This window comes from Onychomys torridus, chromosome 16 (assembly GCF_903995425.1).
Source record: "Onychomys torridus chromosome 16, mOncTor1.1, whole genome shotgun sequence".
Taxonomy (NCBI): domain Eukaryota; kingdom Metazoa; phylum Chordata; class Mammalia; order Rodentia; family Cricetidae; genus Onychomys; species Onychomys torridus.
Genome location: NC_050458.1, coordinates 43,470,095 through 43,490,138, shown reverse-complemented (window position 1 = coordinate 43,490,138; position 20,044 = coordinate 43,470,095). Strand labels below are relative to the sequence as shown.

The window sequence follows — 20,044 nt, the reverse complement described above, 5'->3', positions numbered from 1 at the left end:
AGACTGGGGTTTCTACAGGCAAGGGATGCTGCAGGGCTGGGGAGGGGAGAGAATGATCTCCCTGGGTTTCACAGGGAGAGCCTTCTACGGGCTCTTCATTTTGGACTTCCACCATCCAGAGCTACAAGGCAGTTCCTTTCTGTCTTCTCAGTCCCCATTTTGTGGTACTTCGTCAAGGCAGCCCTGGGACTCAGGCTATTCACCACAATGCCTGCCATTGCATCTCCACAGGCCAGCCCAGGCTGGGAAAGGCAGGGGAGTCCCGCAGTCTGTTCCCTGTGGGTGAGACCAGGAGCCACGGGGAGAGGGACCACCACCATCTTCTTGGCCACACCCACCCAAAGCAGAGTCCCTGGGGAGGAATTTGCACCTCATGGCTCCAAGGCAGGCAGCTATGGCTGTAATACCACAGACCCACTCTGTTGATGGGCAGTGACTTGTCTCTCCATGCCATGTGCTTTTGAGAGACTTTGAGCGGCTGATTCTAATGTCCTGTTAAATGTGTGTTCCACCAGGAAGAGGGCTCACTGTGCCCCCCATAACATCAGCTGGAAGGGCAACAGGCCCTAGTCAACAGCATTTTACTCCCTGGTCCTCTCTCCATAAAATTCTACGTCCCAAGTCTGGTCCTTAGAGACAAAATGGTTTATTTAATTCAGAGGTGTCAAAATTTAGTAGAATCCTGGTCCAGTGGGCACACCAGCCTCTGCCCAGGAGGCTTGCATCTCATCCCAGCCTCCCGAAGGTCCTCATGTCCTTACAGGGTGCAGGCTTTTTGTTAAGCATCCACTTCTTGCCACAGGGACCACAATGACTCAGGGCGCCGTGTTATAGACACTGTAGTTGTCCTTCTGGGTGACATGCAGCTTCCAGGTGAAGAGGCGCTTCTGGGAGGGGAGGCCTTGGGCCTGCCTCACCATGAGTCCCACATCTTCGTCTGACAGCAGCCGGATCAGATCCCCCTCAGCATCCTGGTAATTGAGAGCGATGTCCTCTCTCTGGAACTCACGCCTGAGGGAACACACCAGGGTTAGTCTGAGGCTCCCAGGGAGAACCCAGGGCCTCAGGTCCATAGAGTGTAGTACCGGCTTTCATCATCCAAGCAACCCTACTGCTATTCTTCAGATGGGGAAACTGAGGCATCCAAGGCAGAGGGAGCTTTGTAATCTGTTAGTGGTGCAGCCTGAAGCATCTTGCATATGAGTGGATGGGAGGCTTGAGTTTCCTAAGAAAAGAAGGTGAGGCATCCCAGGGAGGCCTGTGGGAACTGACGGATGCAGGAGGATGGCCATGCTTCCACATGGCCGGTGGGAACAAGATCTGAACTGACTTTCCATGTACCATTTGGCGCATCAGGCCCAGTCTCATCGTCTTGCAGAACTTCTATCCCATGAGTACACTTCCTGGAAATTATCCCCAGAAAATAGGGAGACAGACAGTATGTGAGTAAAGGACAATATTGTTGACAGGGGCAGCAAAGAGGGAAGTGGCCAGGGAGACATTGTGAGTGTGTGTGTGTGTGTGTGTGTGTCCATTTGTTTGTATGTCTGTGTATGCTTGTTTTGGGTGTTTGTATGTGAGTATGTTTGTGTTACAGGTATTTATGTATATTTGTGTTTACTTGTGTCTGTGTGTTGTGTGTTGTGTATATTGTGTGTTTGTGTGTGTTTATGTATGTCTGTGCGTACTGTATTTGAGCTTGTTTATTCATTATATGTTGTGGGTGTATATTTTTTTGTGTGTGGCTTTTTTGTGTGTGTGTGTAGTGTGTTTAAACATGTGTGCGCACATACTGAAGGGATCTGAGCACACAGCAAATAACATGAGGGATGAAATATGGCTACACACACTGCATTCTCTTTACAAGCTGCATTGATCTCATTGTAAGAGATGGGACAGCGCTTTATGGTTCTATGAAATAGCAGTTCAGCAATGGCCTGAAGCACAGAGTGGTGGTGATTTCCCCTGCTGGGGGCTGTGCCCAGCTTCAAGGCTTTCAGCTGGAGATGTGTGTTCTAACAGCAGATCCACAGTCACACACCGTGACCTCAGCAGAGCCCTTGGCCCTCTGCAGCCTGCTGGGCTCTTCTCTAAAGGGGCTGCGGGGGCTGCGGGGGCTGGAGCGGTCACAGGTGGTGGCCTCCCCCTTCACCCCATTCTCCTCTCCAGGTTCCCTTCCTTCTCTCCCACCCAACCAACCTCTCACCTCATGAGCGCTAGCAGGTCTTTGAACAGGGGGGTGCTGTTGAGGTCTTCCTCCACCGCAATGTCCCTAAGGGGGACAGTAGAAGAGAGGAAACATTGGGGGGACATGTTTGGGGGACACTAGAAGAGAGGAAACATTGGGGGGACATGTTTGGGGGACACTAGAAGAGAGGAAACATTGGGGGGACATGTTTGGGGGACAGTAGAAGAGAGGAAACATGGGGGGGGCATGTTTGGGGGCCAGGAACAAACTCTTGCAGTAGCTTGTTAAAGCACTATGGTGTATCTGGAAGGCAATGGGAACCACAGCAGCTAGGCGGGTGGGGTGGGGGCGCGTAGAGACCACAGCAGAGGGTTGACTGGAAGAGAGCGGTGTGACAAGGGTGGGGAGGAAGGTGAGTCGCCCTGTTCTCCCAGCGGGCCACTGACTTGATGGTTTTGATTGTGTCTTCATAGTAGTAGCAGCGCAGCCAGTTGGTGGTGTCATCTTCTTCCGGGAAGTCCTTGAGGATCTTCACGAAGGAGCCTGGGAAGATGCCAGTGGCTCCCTGGGCTGTGCCCTGTCAGGGAAAAGGAGCTGCCTCATCTGGAAGAGGGGCCCAGGGCCATGTCTCAGAGCCCCACACTCTATAATAACAAGGTCCCCTAGATTGTCCCCCAAAGTCCACATGTCAAAGGCTTGGTCCTCAGGATGGATCTGCAGTAGGGGTTTGGGGGTGTGTGGGAAATGCCTTCCGTCACTAGGAAGAGGGTTCCTTAATGGGCTAGTGGAGACCTGGTCCTTTCCTCTCTCTGTTTTTTGTTTAACTTTTTACTTATTTATTTATTTTTCTTCCTGACCATAATGTGAGAGTTTTGCAATCTCAAATGCTCCGGTCACGATGAGAGGCCTCAGCACAGTCACTTGGTAAGGAACTGGAGACCCCTGGATAGTGAGCCACAGCAACACTTTCCTCTTCAAAAGCTAGCTGCCTTGGGTGTTTTGTTATTGTAACTAAAGTCAACTAACACAGAGAGGAAAAAGAGAGGAGACTCACCAAGCTGCCCAACCCAGAAGACCAACACTTCAGTTTTAGAAAAGCTTGGAATTTATCTGGAAAGCTGTATGTCTGTCCTTCTTTCTTCTCCCCCACCCCTCCCTTCTTCCTCTTCTCCATCCTTCCTTCCCCACTCCTTCCTTCAGCAAAGATTTTTGAGCACCATTGTGCCCAAGCCCTGGAATCTAGAGTCACATAAAAATGCTGTTCCTTCATGCAATACTCCTGGCAGCGCAGATTGGTGGGGGCATATGAACATACTGTGGCCGATAAACATATGTGTAAAAGAGGAAATCAGGGCAGGGGGAGGCATTGGGGATACCAGAGAGCCTAAAAGTGCTTCCTGCCCCTTCTCCTCCCCTGGCCCAGTCCCTACACTTGCCACACTCACTTCTCTCCAGCCCCGGGACACCAGGGACCCTGCCTCAGCCTGCCCCCGAGCCTCCTTTAGACACTGAGGGGCAGAGAGTGTCCAATAGTGACAATGTTATCAGATAGAGAAGACCCAGGTCAGGGTCCTGGCACACAGCCACTCCCTGTCAGTGTGGAGCAAAGTAACACCCAGGGCTTCCAGCTGCAGGGTCTCTTTCAAATCTTCCCGGTGCCCTCACATGCACCAGGAACAAGGCACACAGACTCTCTGGGGACAAGGCCTGGACGACATCCGCCTCTCCCTTATCCCTGCCAGGAACTGATGAAGAAACAGTATTTTCATCATTTACAGGAAAGGAAACCATGGGGTTGAGCAACCTTCTGAGGTACAAGAGGGCGGCGAAAAACAGTCCAGACACGCTGGTCAAGTACTCTGTTCTACTGCTGTTTGGCTGTATGGAGGGTGGGACCCAACCTTGCACTCTAGGCAAGTGCTTCTCCACTGAGCTGCCTCAGGTGTGGACACCGACTCTTTTTTTTTTTGAGCTGAGGATCGAACCCAGGGCCTTGCACTTGCTAGGCGAGCACTCTACCACTGAGCTAAATCCCCAACCCACAAGGACACCAACTCTTAATTACAGCCCTTCTTGCTGCTGGCCAGGGAAGTAACATTATCACACATGAGCCCCCACATCTCTCAAGGGGGGAACGTCTGACCCCCAGAGCAAACATGGAGAGACCTCTGTGATTGTCACAACCGGGTATATGGCCAGCACCCAGCATGAAGAACAGGATGCTGCTGAGCACCCTGCACTGTACAGAATTACCCCCGCCCCAGGGATCATTAGTCCCCAAAGCCAAGAGTGTCAGTTCCTAGACATCCTGGCTCTTCCACGCCTGTGACTCACAGGTCACCCAAACCTGCCGGGACCTCGAGGACTATCACAGAAGACTTCTACCCTCGGGATATTTTCCATGGTGTCTGCCTTCGAAACAAACCCAAACCACCTCACTTCACCCTTCCTCTATCCTCACCTCTACCTTTGCCTCATCCCTCACCCCATCCTCATCCTCACCTCCATCCTCTCCCACATCCTTACCTCCATCCTCACCCCATCCTCACCCCATCCTCACCTCCATCGTCTCCCACATTCTCACCCCATCCTCACCTCTATCCTCACCTCCATCCTCTTCCCCATTCTCACCCCATCCTCACCTCCATCGTCTCCCACATTCTCACCCCATCCTCACCCCATCCTCACCTCTATCCTCACCTCCATCCTCTTCCCCATTCTCACCCCATCCTTACCTCCATCGTCTCCCACATTCTCACCCCATCCTCACCTCCATCGTCTCCCACATCCTCACCCCATCCTCACCTCCATCGTCTCCCACATCCTCACCCCATCCTCACCTCCATCGTCTCCCACATCCTCACCCCATCCTCACCTCCATCGTCTCCCACATCCTCACCCCATCCTCACCTCCATCATCTCCCACATCCTCACCCTCATCCTCACCTCCATCGTCTCCCACATCCTCACCCCATCCTCACCTCCATCGTCTCCCACATCCTCACCCTCATCCTCACCTCCAGCCTCACATCTAACTTTACATCCATCCTCACCCTCATCCTCACCCCCATCCTCACCTCTCTCCTCACCTCCATCCTCACCCTCATCCTCACCTCCAGCCTCACCTCTAACTTTGCATCCATCCTCTCTCCAGCTTCACCTCCACTGGGACCTCCAGCTTTCTTCCAATCTCATCTCCATCTAGTCTCTGCTCTCACTTCACTATTGACGCTTGGACATCTCCTCCATCTTACCCCTAGCTTCAGTGAGTCTTACAGACTCTGACCTCACTCCCATCTCACCTCCAGCCAGTCTTTGTTGATCCTACTGAGAAGGAAGATCACATCTCCAGCTTTGAAACTTAGCTCCAGTTTGCTGTTCCCAGTGAAGTCAAACAGGGCCTGAGGAGAAGGACACCGGGCTGAGAGGGAGAAAGTATTTGTTGAGCCCTTGACGGCTGTCACTATTTTGGCGTTTCTTTCTACAGGTATGAAGATTGAGGGTTGGCAGGGTGCTGATATAGCCCCTCCGTTCATGGAGCACCTCAGATTAGAGCCCTGGTCTCCCCAGCTGAAGGACAGATGATCCTTTCAGAGCTGGTAGTGTGCTCGTGCAAGGGGAGGATTGAAACTCTGAGCCAGGCTTGCCCTGCTCCCCCACCTCCCTGGCCTCCCCGTAGGCTACAGTCCTCCTGTACCCTGCAGCTCTCTACCAGGGCACTACCCACACTGGTTTTGAAATGTCATGTGTGTGTTTGTGGAGCTGTGTGTGTCTAGAGGACAAGGCCTTGTCTGAGGCTTCAGTCCACAAGGCAAGGCTGGCTCAAGAATCCCAGCAAGCTCTCTGGATGAGCTGATGAATGGCCACCTATTCCCCAGCTTCTGTGTGCTGGGCACTTCCCTGCCCTCAGCTATGCAGGGGTGCTCAGCATCCAAAGCTGAGGCTGTGGTCCCTCCTTCCTGCCAGGTACCCAGCACCGTGCAAATGCACAGTGCTGCAGGCAGGCTCCACAGCAGCTGTGGGTGAGATCTAGCCTCTGGATACCTCTGCTCTTGGAGCTTCCATGCGGTCCACGCTGGTGCCTTGTGGAGACACACCCTTGCTATGGAAAGAAAGGGGGCTGTTGTCAGCCTTGTGGATCCCCCAGGGCCCAGCTCCTGGGTTGGAGAGGCCGAGAAAGAAAGATCACGAACCGCCACCTGCCACAGTTGCTCCAGGCAGCCAGCCCCTCATCCCATATTCCCACCACTGCCCCAGGAGAGATTGTTCTCCCACAGAAGACCCGGAGGCAGAGCTTGGAGGACTGGAGAGGAGATCATGGCTCAGAGCCTTTAACTCCCCACCTGTCCTCAGCTTGGCTCTGGGAGCCAAACTCTCTCACTGTGTTACTATTCCATTTCAACTCAGGAAACTGAGGCTGTGAGAGGTGCCTGCTTGGCTTGATTTCAGACCCTGCTTTTCTAGGTGCACAGGGAGGTGGCTGGGAAGAAAGGGATTCTGGGCGAGGTCAGGGCTCAGGAGCCCTGCCTATATTTTCCTTGGCTCCTTAAAGAAATGACTCGCTTAGAAATCAGCGCCTTCCCACCGTTGTGGCACCTGGTTAATTTTTCTGTGAGGAGCGGGGTGGGGAGTCCCGGGCCCTTCGGAAGGAGGAGCAGCAGCGACCCCTGGGGGCTAGAGGTGGGACTCAGTTTGCTGGCTCAGAGCGGGTGCGGGAATAGCCGCCTACATTTTGCGCGTGCGTGGTCGGAGCCTGCGGAGCGCCTGGGGCACCTGCTCTGCATCATAAGCAGACTGGTAAAAGAAGATCCTGAGGTCGGGGTCCATCAGCACGCAGACCGGCAGGCTCAGAAGGTTCTGTGCGGAGAGTGGCAGGACAGGGTGGGCAGTCAGTAAAAAGATCTAGGCTGTCTTGTCACCACACCAGCCCCGTCATCTCTAAAGCATTCTCAGCTGGTAATAAAAATGGGTTACTAGCCCTCAGAAGCTGAAGGAGACAATTCCCAAGCTTGCTTCTGGCCCAGGATGAGCTGGGGAGCAGTGCTGGCTTGATGGTTCATTTGGAATCATCTAAAGGTCTCCAGAGGCAGCAGTAAAGGGGACTGGTTATGTCAGGAACTTACCCTATAATAACCTGAAAACTAGGATCAGAGAGGGAAATGGTCTGCCCAAAGCTACACAGCTTAGTAAGTAACAGAGCTGGGACACCCAGAGCCACTAGAAGTGCCTGAATAGGGTCTCACTGTAGCCCAGGCTGGCCTGAAACTTGCTAACAGAGAATTACGTGAAACTTCTGATCATCCCTCCTAAATGCTGGGATTACAGATGTGGGCCACCGTGCCCACTTTTTTATTTGGTACATGGGATCAAACCCAGGACTTCTTGAATGCTAGGCAAGCTCTCTACTTACTGAATCATAAAGAAGGACAGTTCCTGGCCTGGGGGGTAGAAGGAGGGTCAGATTTGGAAGTGATGGGGATGGGGGACTTGCAGGGTGATGTCCTCTACCCTATGCATGCTCCTCTGTCCACCCTGTGTACACAGACTGTGACTGAGCTATAAGGACATGATCAGGGAAGCCTGGCATGGTTACCTATCTAGTCCCACAGGGCTCTTGTCCCCTGCAGGGCTGAGGCCAGTTTGGGGTAGCTACCTTTCCAGAGGCACCAGAGTCCTGTGGGAAAATCTCTCAGGACCACAATCTACAAGCAGGTTCACAGCTCTAAAAACACCTTCCCCTCATTTTCCCAACAGATCCCAGTTTCACTCAATGAGAGTAGAGGGTCCCTTTGTCTCCTTTGTGTCCATTCATAGAGGAGACAGCCAAGGCTTCTTGAGAAAGAATGTCTTGCTCACTCCAAGGCACCCATCCCAACAAAAGTCTCGAAATCGAGAGCTCTCCAGCTGTGAAAGGCACCTCTGGACACCGAGGAAGGCTTTCCTTCAAGCCATGGCTTGGATGCTTCTATTGACGGGGTGCTCACTACCTTGCAAGGAGCAGTGGCCCTTCCCTTCATGGTTACGATGGGAGGATTCCTTTCCTGGCCACCCTGGCCTCTGCCTGTAACACCATTTCCTCTGTGCTCCCATGGCATAGAAAGCTGGCAATGTGCATAGTGGGAACACACAGAGTACACATCTGAGGACGACAGTGAGTGTAGCCCAAATCCAGCTGTGCACCAGTAAAAAGAGGAATGAGCTCCAAGGGGTCCTTCTCCGGCCTGTGGGAGGGGATATGATCTGCTGTTGTGGGGATTGGGCAGGCATGAGATACCTCTGTGTGATTTTGTGGTTTACCTGCCACTGTTCCCACTGGGCACCAGGTGCCGGGGGATGGGGCAAGCACTGTCCCAGAGCTTGGCACACTCAAGGATTTGCCAAGCGTGACTCCTTGTGACCCAGCTCCTGGATGCCTGAGAACAGCCAGGCTTCTCAGGATTGAAGATGGGGCCGTGGGGGCCTCAAAGAAAGTCCAGTTCTCAAATTCATGCCCCAAGGAACTATCTAGCCCCCAGGGTTCCCTGCCTGCTCAAGCACCAAGGGGACATGGCAGCAGGTACCTTCATGTAGGCATTGAGGGCGGGGATCCGGGTCTCAGCAATCTCCTGCTTCACACCCATGTAGACTTTAGCTGAGGAGAGAAAAGCTGCCCAGAGCCTGGACCACATGGTGCCTGCCCTTCAACTGCCCCACCAGCAGATAACTGCCCAGCACCCCCCTCCCCAGCTCAAAGTTCTTCCTGGTGTCTGTCATGAAACCAGGGTGTCACCAAGACACTTTCTGACTGAATCTTCTAATCACGCCATCACTGGAAGATAGAGGGGGCTCTCTATGTCATGCCTGCCCCTACACACAAAGGTGTGTACACACATACACCCTCTCACAGTTATGCTGGCACAAACACATGTGCCATATGTACAGTGTATACTGTACACACTGTATACACCCATGCAAAGCTCAAATATACACAAACCCATGCATACATACCCTCACTCACACAGACACATACATTCACACTTGCATACGTGGCACACAATATGCATGCATGAGCACACATGCACTCAAATGTACCCACATGAACTTATATACACACTCACATGTGTGCACACACACATACACAGATATGTTGCATTCAGGAACATGTACATACGTACATGCATGCACATACACATATACAGTATACCTACATGTGCATGTATACATATACACACATATGCAAATACACACATAAGGTCTATATGCACACTCATGCACATGAACACACACATATGCACGCAGATGCAACATGCTTTTTACACACAAATGTATGCACACATGCATAAAACATTCTTTAGCAGAGGCACAGGTATGCATGCGCACACACTCACAAGCCTTAGCTTGGAGCACGGGATCTCTGTCTGCCCTGATCACAATGGTCTTCCATCCCCAGGCTTGGTTAACAACCAGGTCACCACATGAGCTTTCAAGCATCTCACTCGGGCAGGGCTCTCCAGAACAACTAAGCTGCATCTTGGAGGTGGGGGGTTCCTAGGGTGCCTTTCCATAGGTTGCCATAGTTGGAAACCATGGACCCCCAAGCCCCATTCACACATACTGACACTTCAGAGGATGCATGAGCCATCTCCCAAACCCAAGGAGGAGTGTTCTGGGAAAGAGGAAGCAGGTGATGTCCAACCAAGTGACAAATGTCCTCCAGGAGCCCTTAGGCAGGCACATGGGAGAGCTGCTACCCCGAGGGCCACACCAGGAGGCAATCCTGTCCAACCCCTGTGCCACAGGACAGGCAGGCTGGGTGTCTGTGATGCCAGGAGGATAGAATATAAAGGTTGGGGCTAGACAGGAGCCATGAACAAAAAAGTGACAAAGTCACAGGCACCAGTTGGCTTGCCAGAGTGGATGTCCAGTATGAGGAGACAAGACGGGACAAGGATGGCGGGGAGAGCGCCCTGTTCCTAGGGTGGTCTGTAGAGCAGGGTCTGCAGCAAGAAGAGTGAACAGGAATCCGGACAGGAGGAGGGGAGCTGGATGTAGGGTTGACTTAGCAGGGAAGCGCAAAGGGGACCCTCAGCTTCGGGACCTCAGACCAGAACCACAGGACTCTGTCCTGAGGTAAGTGTTGGTGGGAGGAGCAGAAGCCAGAGCAGAGGGACATGCAAAGGTGAGCCCCTGAGCCTGCAGGACAAGTCACAGAAGGAAAGCAGGATCTCTGGGGGACAGGAGGCTCAGAAGAGAGGCTCCCCACAGGGACACTCACCATAGTGCATCAGCTGGGGGACAGGGATGAGGAGCCTATGCAGATGCTCTACCAAGGCGGGGTAGTGTGTCAAGGAAACAGAGCAGAGCTCACAGAAAGTATGCCCGGAGTAGGAGAGTGAGGATGAAATCTAAGGAGAGGTGTTAGCTTGGAATGGCAGAGGCCCCTCCTCATCACTCAGACGTGAGGGAGGGGGGAACGGGCATGGGAGGTCCCTTGCCTCTCAGCCCAGTGTCCTTGATGGAGAGAATATGGTTCTTTCCAGAGTAGGGGACAGTGCACACACATGGGTGGTGGGTTGGAAGAAGGGAAGAGGAGTGGCCTCTGAGGTTGCGGGAAGATGTGACGTGACAGAGACAGTGGTGTCTCCAAGGAGTTGCTTGGGCAAGCTCAGGAGACTTGGAATGAGGTGAGACGTGTGAGAAGGAGGCCTGGAAAGATAAAGATGGGGCTGGAGGCTCTTTGTACCCAGAACTATGTGGTACCCTGCTTCCTCAAGGGACAGGGGAGGAGCCATTGGATCTGCTGAGGCTGAAGCCGTACAGCCCAAGAGCTGGCCTCACAGGTGGCGGAGGGAGACAGGAAAGACCAGAACCCGGGTGCTGAGTGCTCCCAACCCAGGCTCCCAGGGGTTGGATGGCTGTGGCAAGGTGGCTGCACTGGTCCCCAGAGGCCAAAGAGTTTGAGGCAGAAGCTCTAGGGGTGAAGAGACCCAGAAGGCAGAGGGCTGGCCGTGTGAGGGAACACACATACAGAGGTGGCATCTGGGGGCTGCTGGGAGACACTGCCAGCCTGTGGTTCCAGGAGGGCCACTGGCCAAGCGAATAGTTTGGAAAGGGGGTTGAAACAACATTCTGCAGAGCTGGAAGGTGAGGCAAGGACCAGGGCCAGCTCCGGGCATCAGGGCAGAGTGCAGCCTACCTGGCAACGTGGGCAGGCTGCAGGTGAATGGGCTGCTCTTGCTCTCTGGCCCGAACCGCTCCTCCAGCTTGCTCTGAAGGGCGTAGAACTGCCGGTAGCGCCGGTAGATGAGGTACTTGGATCCTCCTTTAGTCTTCACCTCAATGACAAAAACCTGAGGAGAGAGAGGTGGGGGGGGGCAGCTGGGATGTGGGGGCAGCTGGGATGTTGTAGGGGGCTGGGAAGTTGGCGGGGTGGGGGCGTCTGGGAGGCTGGGGGGTGTTATGAGATGAAAGAGTTGGGAGATGGAGGGGTCTGGGAAGTAGAGAGGGTTGGGGGGCTGGAGAGGGACTGGGAGGTGGAAGGGCTGGGGAGGTGGGGGGCGGGTGGAAGGTAGAGGGAGTGGGCTACAAGGGAGGACAAGGGAGCCCAGTGGTAGGCACAGGGTACTGAAGTAGGGAGGACCCAGAGGCAGGCATAGACCCCAGGAGGTCAGGGCGGAAGCTAGCAGGCACAGGATGAGGTCAGAGGTCACAGAGAAGGAATAGGCTTTCTCAAGCCCTGCACTGTACTGGGTGGGGTGGGCCTTCAATGGGGTGTTCTGTGTGCTCGGATGTGTCCCAAAGCACCCCTGTGCTCTACCCAGCACACGTTAGTCATCAGGCTGTCTAGAGAAACCATAGTCAAGGTCAGGTGTTCCAAAGGGAAAAGCGGCCCTACTGAGACGGGAGATGAAGGGTGGAGGGTCAGAGGTGAGAGGGCAAAGGAACAGGGGTTGCTGACTCTTACAAAGTGGCTGGTGAAGCCTCTCTTCTCCTCGATGTCAGCGATGTTGGCTGAGATGGCCACGTCATCGGGAAGCTGCTCAAAGTCGCTAGAGGAGGCCAGAGGGAGGGGACCAGTTACCACCTTTGCCTGTTCTGGGCAAAGCTGGTGGAGCCCTGCACCCCTCATTCTGCACCCAGTCCATGCCCGGCACCTCAATGATGCTGGGAACCTAGAGATGTCAGGTCAAGCCCTGAGCTTGAGGGACACAGGCTGGCTCCTCCCCCAACCAACCACTGGCAGCCTGGCTGCCCACCCGGAGCCTGCACCCTTCTGTGCAGCCCTGTGCAAGGCTCTGCACCATAGATGATGAGTGTGCTGGGGAGCCTGCAAGGGTATGCGTGAGTGTCCCCCACAGGCTACAGTTTAAGGTTTAGTCCCCAGGGTATCACCCTTGGCAAGTGCTGTGGACCTCTAGGAAGGTCCTTGGGTTCCCAGGGCTTGCCTTGAGGGGGACCTAGGGACTTGAGGGACCATGTTCGACTCCAGCCCCTCTGCTTGGCTCTGGTTCCAAATGCAAGTGGCTTACTCTGCCTTGTACACTTGCTTCGATTTGCTGCCATCGCCAGAGGCCCAAGGCAAAGGGGCTGCCCCACTTTCGACTGGATCTATAGAACATGAACCCAAATAAGCCTTTGTATCCCATATATTGACTTTGGTATTTTGTTACAGTGATATGAGGCTGACTGATAGAGAGCCCCCCTGGCCCCCAGTCAAGAGACCAGCTGACTATACCCAAGCAGGAAGAAGTCTCAGAAAAGCGGCATCTGAGCCAGCTCTAGATGGGCCAGCTGGAATTCACTGGAACTAGGGAGGCTCTTCCAGGCAGTGGGAACAGCTTATGCTAAGGTTCTGAGCCCCGAGGAAGAGCCTGATGAGTCTTGAGATGGATAAGTTTGTCCGAGGGTCTTGGGAGCAGGAAGCTGGGTGGGCTTTGGAAAGGCCTGGTTTGAGGAGGTCACCACGAGCAGCCAGCCATGTAGATAGAAATGGAGGGTCAGAGACAGATCCATAGGAGGCCCTTAGAGTGAGGGGTCATACGGGATGGGACACACAACAGACAGGCCCCCAGAAGATGCTGTTAGCATTTTGTGTGTCCCTGCGTTTTCCTGGCCAGTCGAGTGCCAGCCGTGCTCAGTTGAATAAGCCTAGCTTGGAGAGGCAGTGTGTCATGATTGGCCTGAACTAAACAGCTGTTCTCTTCCTGTTCCCACCTGCCCTTGAGGCCCAAAGCAACCATGTGACAGCTCTGGTCAATGAGATGGGGTGAGGGGCTGGGGGGTGGGGACATCTGGATCTGTAGCAACCACAGTGCACCTGTGAGGCAAAAACATGATGCAGAATGCAAGACTCTGTGGTGCAGGTGTGGTGTGGGGCTCCCTGAGCTACAGAACTAGTTGTGGTCTTCCTCTGGACTTATACTGCAAAACAAAACAACAACAACAAAGAACAACTGGTCATTGTTTGAGCCACGGCCAGTCCCTCTTTTCCCTGCAGCCTAAGGGACAGACACGTGACCAACATGTGGCATTGCAGCTGGAGTGAAAGACAGGGGCATCACAAGAGTGCTTCTCACCTGCGCAGGGAGAGGCAGGGCCTGGGGACTCCATTCAGCAGGGCTAACGTGAGAGGCCTCTGGGCAGACACCCAGCGGGAAGCTGGTGTGCAGGTGTGGGGACTGGCATGGCAGGGCTGACCTGGCGAGGCTCAGGTGAGAGCCACCTGCCTCTGGCTAACGGCTGAGGTAAAAGACTTAAGACCCTTCAGGGAAGGGCCTCCTGTGAATGGAAGGGGGCTAAGGGCAATCAGAGAAAGAGAAAACAGGCCAAGCACAGCCGAGGTCCCCCGGCTAGCCACTTGGACCCAGACCAGGAAGTAGGAAACAGGTGTAGCGGGCGCTGGTGGCACGTATCTGGGATCTCAGAAATCCAGAGGCAGAGGAAAGGGAATCAGCCTGGGCTGCAGAGTGAGGCCCCCGAGGAAGAGGAGGAGGCAGAGATGGAGGAGGAGGGTAATAGGATGACAAGAGGGTGAGGTGGAGGAGGGAGAGGGTGGGAGGGTGAGAATGAGGAAGAGGAGAAGATGAGGGGGGAGGAGAAGGAGAAGGAGGATGAGATAGGGGAGGGAAGAGGAAGACGGATGGGGAGGAGGGAGGCTGAGGATGGGGAGGAGGGAGGCTGAGGATGGGGAGGAGGAGAAGAAGGGGAATGAGATGGGGAGGGAAGAGGAAGACGGATGGGGAGGAGGGAGGCTGAGGATGGGGAGGAGGGAAGCTGAGGATGGGGAGGAGGGAGGCTGAGGATGGGGAGGAGGGAGGCTGAGGATGGGGAGGAGGAGAAGAAGGGGAATGAGATGGGGAGGGAAGAGGAAGACGGATGGGGAGGAGGGAGGCTGAGGAGGAGGAGGAGGAAGGCTGAGGATGGGGAGGAGGGAGGCTGAGGATGGGGAGGAGGGAGGCTGAGGATGGGGAGGAGGGAGGCTGAGGATGGGGAGGAGGGAGGCTGAGGATGGGGAGGAGGGAGGCTGAGGATGGGGAGGAGGGAGGCTGAGGATGGGGAGGAGGGAGGCTGAGGATGGGGAGGAGGAGAAGCAGCTGGGTTCTCCCAGCAGTGCCTGAGAGACAAAGGGACAATGTGTCCCATACAGTGTCTCACAGCAGGTGGGGGCCCAGGTCATCCCAGTCCATGTTCACCTTGTCCCCCAGGATGTAGTCTGTCCCAGAATGGTGGGTGTGTTAGGACACAGGCGTCACCAGTGACTCAGGGAATCAGCAGGCCAGCGGGGGATGTCTCCCAGGCTAGGGCATCTCTGCGGTCACGGGTGACCTTCCCACTCTCTTTTCAACATGGCCCATGAGCCCTTGGGAAGAGTGGCCTCATCTATTGCCCCAGAGCTTAGTGCAATACTACATTCAGTAGTAATTTCCTGGGCACCAAGCCTGGGGTGAAGCAGGAAGGAACTGGAAAGGGAGAGATGGCCAGCGGCCATTCTGGAAGGTTGGGTAACACAGATAGCCGCCAGTGCTGAGCGCACACCGGGACCTAAGTACCTGAGTCACAGAATGAGGAAACTGAGTCACAGCGAGCTCAAGGAGCTTGCCCAGGTGAGGAAGTTGGGATTTGAGACAAAGCCTCTGAGAGATCTTGGATGAACCCCAGCACTTGGCCTGTTCCCACATTCTGCTGCCTGGACTACAGGTACTACTTAGCATGCAAAGACCCAGCCTCTGCTCTCTGGTACCCCATATCCCTGAGGAGGGGGGAAGTTGAATACTCAATAAGTAATCTGCCTGCTCCATCACCGCCAAGACCTCTCCACAGGAGAGGCGACCCTTACCACATCCCTCAAGGAATCAGCAGTGTGGCAGAGGATAGGGGTTAGGACTGCTAGAGAGAAGGGAAGCTCTCTACAGCCAGGGACAGCATGGAGGAGCTGGCAATGGTGGCAGGGAGGGCATCTCAGGCAGGGTGGGCAGTGGAGAGTGCAAAGGCCCGGGGGCCACGTTAGAGGGACAGTTCCAAGGAACCTCAGCGAGGCACACATGGCCAGGGCACAGGGCACGAGGCAGAAGAAGGACAGAGGAGGCCAGACATGAGCAGGTCCCACACATGGGATCTTCTTGCCTCGTGGAGGAACTCAACTCTTCTCCTGGATAGAAGAAGCCAGAAGTGTGCTAGGCAGCACTGGTGTCAGAAGACATAGAAAGGACCTGAGGCCCGCACTGTGAGCTGGATTAGAATTCTACTCAGCTCCCTTCCAGAAGAAACCTTGTGGGGCCGCTCCCCATCCTCTGGCTCCTCCCACCCCTCAGACAATGGAGATAATCAAGTACTTATGTCATATGGTCAGGAGATCCCCTCTGTGACCAGCAGGATCCCTACAGTCCCACAAGAGCAGGGATGCTCTCACAGTGCATCCCTAAGGGCCTGGAACAGCATCAGGTGCTTAGTAGGTTCTCAGCAGTTACCTCTACTTGTGACTAGCCAGCATGCTGGTAGGTGCAATGTGAGCAACATGGTGGCTTACTGGGTTGGCAAGGAGGCTGCGGTGTAGGGACAAGGCAGGGGCCTGGGAACCCATGAAACCTCCAGGATAGCTGTCCCCTTGGGCCCTACTCAGGTTCTGGTGGGTTGACACCAGGCTCCATGTGCACAGGAGCTACCAGTGGTGGTCAGCTTGGGAACCTGATCTGGAAGAGTCCTGAAAGTGGCAGGTTCATGGTACCTCAACCACAGGAGGACATGTGGTTTAGGATCTAAACTCCCCAGCTGCCCTTGAAGTGGTCCCATTATAGCTTTGGACATTTGTCCACAAGTTTCTAGGAAGGGCTGTTGTATGTACTGTCTCCTTGTTCTTGTCTTTGCTGGGGTGGTCCTAAGGAGGGCACTGGAGATGCTGGATCTGATGGCCCTAGGATCTGGACCCCATGAGGAGCGGAGGAGGGGAGCTGCCCCTCTGAGGGTGGAAGACAGCTGTGAAAAGGGCAGAGTGGGCGGAGGAAACACACAGCCCTGCTGGTCATCACAGATGTCAGCTGAACCCTAAGCCCCAAGAAACAGGAAGGGACCCAAGCCTCAAACAGCTGTAGTTTCTAGAAGATTCAAGTTTGCATGTCTGTTAGTCTCCTAGGAGAATGGGGGAGTCAGAGGGGACTGGAATCGTGTCGTGCAACCTTATCCAGCACCCTGGGATCCCCCTCTGCAGCTATGGAGGGCTGTTCTGACCCCTGCCCCAGCACCAACTCCTGTTGCCACACAGACAAGCCTCCTCTGACCTTTGACCTGTGGAAGCCCCATCATTTTTTTGCCAGATCTCACGGGCCCTCTGCTCCCACCTGGACCTCATCAGCCAGACCCGGCTGTGGTGGCTCTTGAGCAGGTCACACGGAAGCTTACCCTGATGTTGCTTTCTGTGTGATCCAGGGGACAGACTCCAAGCTCTGTCCTTTGGGTCCTCACATGCAGACATGAGCAAGGGCTGACTGAAGAGGGTGGTCAGGCTTGGGGCCACCCGTTGTTCCTATCTGTACAATGCCAGCCTTGTCTGAGATAGCTCTAGGTCCGTCTTGAGCTCTAGCGGGTTTATTGAGCATCTGGTGTGTACCAACACTGTTCTGCCTCACAGAGACATATCTGTGATCCAAAAGACCAAGAAACACCCCAGAGCAGAGGAAAAATAGTAAAGGAGACCACCCCCAAACATTGTGCTAGACATCAAGGGGGCCATTCAGGAAAAAGAAGTGGAGTCCGTTAGAGCCAGGGCTCTCTGAACCTAGCCCTGAACAAAGACAGGAAACACACAGGCTGATTCTGTCTGAGCAGCAGATGGAAAGCCACCTCTGACTGCAATGTGGAACTGGAACCCAAGCCTAGGACCCAGGACACCTGTGCTCTCAGCCTCTGATGCTCATCATCCTGTGGCCACCGGCAACATCCAAGCCACTCCCCACTTTGAGCCTCAGAATTCTCACTGCTGACCTACAAAATCAAGGTCCCAGAAACGGTTGCAGGAACCTGCATCTCCTGTTGATGCACTAATACCAGGCGACAGGAGGGACGGAAAGCCTCTTACCACCTCCCACCCCCACTCAGGCCTACTGGGATCAGTGAGAGAGCCTGGGAGGGCATGTGGGCACACGCTCACCTCTCTGAACGCAGCTGCTGGGCCAGGGCCATGGCTGTGGGTAGTCAGGAGAGCAGGTGGGTGAGTGAGAGCCTTACCCAGCCAGGCTCAGGCTGAGTTCACCTCTCACTTCCTCCTGTCTGTATCTGGGAGGTCTCCAGGAGCAGCCTTTGAGGAGGTCCCTTCCTCCCCAGCTTCTCTGGACGCTCCTTCTTCAGGCTCTGAGCTGCCTGGCCCCACACTTCTCATGCACTTCCTGGCTGAGTAGCAGTTGAGGAAGTGCTACGCTTGGGTACTGGGCTTGTGTGAGGCCACTGGCTTTGGGGATTTCCTCGGGGTCTGTTTCTGGTGCTGAGCCCCACCCACCACTGGCTAGTCCATTAGGGAGACCTGTGGCCCTGGGAACTCACTGCCCATCCTCATTTCCTGAACCCCGTGCCCAAGCTTCCAAGGTCTGCCATCCCTAAGGTCTGGCGGAGACACTACTGTCCCGAAGCTCTCCTGGTTCCCCTTCCTCTATTATACTTGCGTGTGAAGGTTGACTGATGGCCCATCTTGCCCTCACCCTGGTGCCCTGGGCTTTGAGCTCTCCCAGAGCTGCCAAGCACGTGGAAGCTCTCCTTACAAACTGCCTTCACCTCCCAACTCTGCTCTCAGAAGAGCCCCAATCCTCCCCTGCTGTCCTCAGAATCGCCAAGGCCCTGCAGGCTGCAAGCCTCCTCTCCCCAGCTCTCTCTCCACCTCCCTGCCCCCTCATTTCCAATGCTCCCTTCTGCCTCAGCTGGAAAGTCGTCCTGACCACACCTCTCTTTCACTCTCAGGGCTTTTCTTGCAGCAAACCCCGCCCAGCAGGAGTTCCCTATTCCTGTGTGTTTGTGTGTCCAGCTGCTTCTTCCAGGCCAGCACCATCCTGCAGACACCCAGACTATGTGAGCAGAAAAAGGAAGCTCTTTGTCAGTTCCTTCTAACGCACAGGGACCTTGGATTCTGCAGGGAGCCCTCCAGAAGGAAGCCTCTGATGAGGATGGAGCCAGCAGCCCACAGGGCGTCCATCCCTCCTTACACCAGAGGGAGATGCAGAGACAGCAGCCTGCCATGGTGTCCCTAGCCATCACTAAATAAGCGAGTCTGAATCCTGTACCCCTCCTTCCTGAACCAGTATTGTAGCTCCCCAACTTGGAGGTGGGGCTGTGGGGACAGGGCCCCCACTGGAGAGTCTGGAGCCACCCACATTTCTCACCTTAAATAGGACTGGGTTGGAACCAGGCTCAGACTCCCCAGGATCTGCCTCCAAGAATACAGAACAGCTGACAGCCTAGACTCTTCCTGTGAAATGTCCCCCTCCATCCTGACATCCCAAGGGATCTTCTGGTCCTGACTGGTCCAGCATCCTGAACCTGCCCAGTGAGAACTGCCCTCCACATGGCCCTGCAGGGCATGGGCTCCTGGGAAGACAGCAACAAGGTCGGAGAAAGTCACAGGAGGGGACAGGAGAGAAAGGGGCATCCCAGCAGTAGTTCATCAAGGCATTTGTGCTGTGCAGATAGAGCAAGGTGGCAGGTGGAAGGCCAATCCTACTCCAAGCACGTGAAAGTGCCACAGCTCCCGGGTTTACGTCTTTAAAGCATACTTCTCAGATCCCTGTTCAAGACAAGAAAAGGTGATCTTCAGGTTCTAAGATGGGGTAGGAATTATACCCATGACTGAAGCTGGAGACTTGGTCACCAGGCCTTGGGAACTGGAGACCAGTGTAGGCCACAGGTCCCACTGGTTGCTGGCAGGGAGTGAACCTGAGCTCCTATGAGGAGCTGGATGTCACAGAAAACACTGAAAAGGATTTCTCAGCTGTTGGCCTGGGTGCCTGTGGAAGCCGGGAGCCGAGGAACTCTTCCAGCCAGGGTCAGAGCTTCCGGCATGAAGCTCCCACCCGTGTGAAATCCAGAGAAAAGCTGGCCCTGAATTGTGCTGTGGAAGCAGTTTGGAGTCAGCACAACACAAAACTGCAAACCAGGCGCCTTGGGCTTCAGAAGAATTCACACCTGAGGAGCTAGACAGACACCGAGGCTCTGGCTCAGGCCTCAGGGCTCAGGTGTCCTGGCTTTAGGAGGAAAGAGTCAGGGGAACCGGGAGGGACGGAGGACGTGGTAGAGGAGGGTGTCTATGAGCACAGAGGGACAAGCTTGGCCCAGGGGGAGGAGAATATTGGTCAACAGGTGGTCAGGAAACAGGAAGTGACGACATCGCTTCCACAAGAG

At 54.7% G+C, this 20,044-nt stretch overlaps 1 protein-coding gene across 1 annotated transcript; it reads right to left on the bottom strand.

The window, feature by feature from the left end:
• Positions 1 to 628: 628 nt before the first annotated feature.
• Ncf4 (neutrophil cytosolic factor 4) lies at positions 629 to 18,063 on the bottom strand. The gene is made up of 10 exons (XM_036208784.1): positions 17,811 to 18,063; positions 12,132 to 12,216; positions 11,364 to 11,517; positions 8,749 to 8,819; positions 6,918 to 7,045; positions 6,233 to 6,290; positions 5,491 to 5,589; positions 2,635 to 2,765; positions 2,207 to 2,272; positions 629 to 1,011 (listed from the first exon to the last, which is right to left on the bottom strand). Exons 1-10 carry the CDS (start codon positions 17,840 to 17,842, stop codon positions 816 to 818), a joined length of 1,020 nt encoding a protein of 339 aa, XP_036064677.1. The 5' UTR covers positions 17,843 to 18,063; the 3' UTR covers positions 629 to 815.
• Between the last annotated feature and the right edge of the window lie 1,981 nt (positions 18,064 to 20,044).

What these genes read in the sequence shown, in the direction of transcription:
- Ncf4 (XM_036208784.1), bottom strand. Translation starts at nt 17,842, where the DNA reads ATGGCCCTGGCCCAGCAGCTGCGTTCAGAGAG. An exon ending in CAGCAGCTGCGTTCAGAGAG is followed by an intron (nt 12,217 to 17,810) that starts GTGAGCGTGTGC and finishes GGCCTCCTCTAG; the next exon opens with CGACTTTGAGCAGCTTCCCG. An exon ending in CCCTCAATGCCTACATGAAG is followed by an intron (nt 7,046 to 8,748) that starts GTACCTGCTGCC and finishes CTCTCCGCACAG; the next exon opens with AACCTTCTGAGCCTGCCGGT.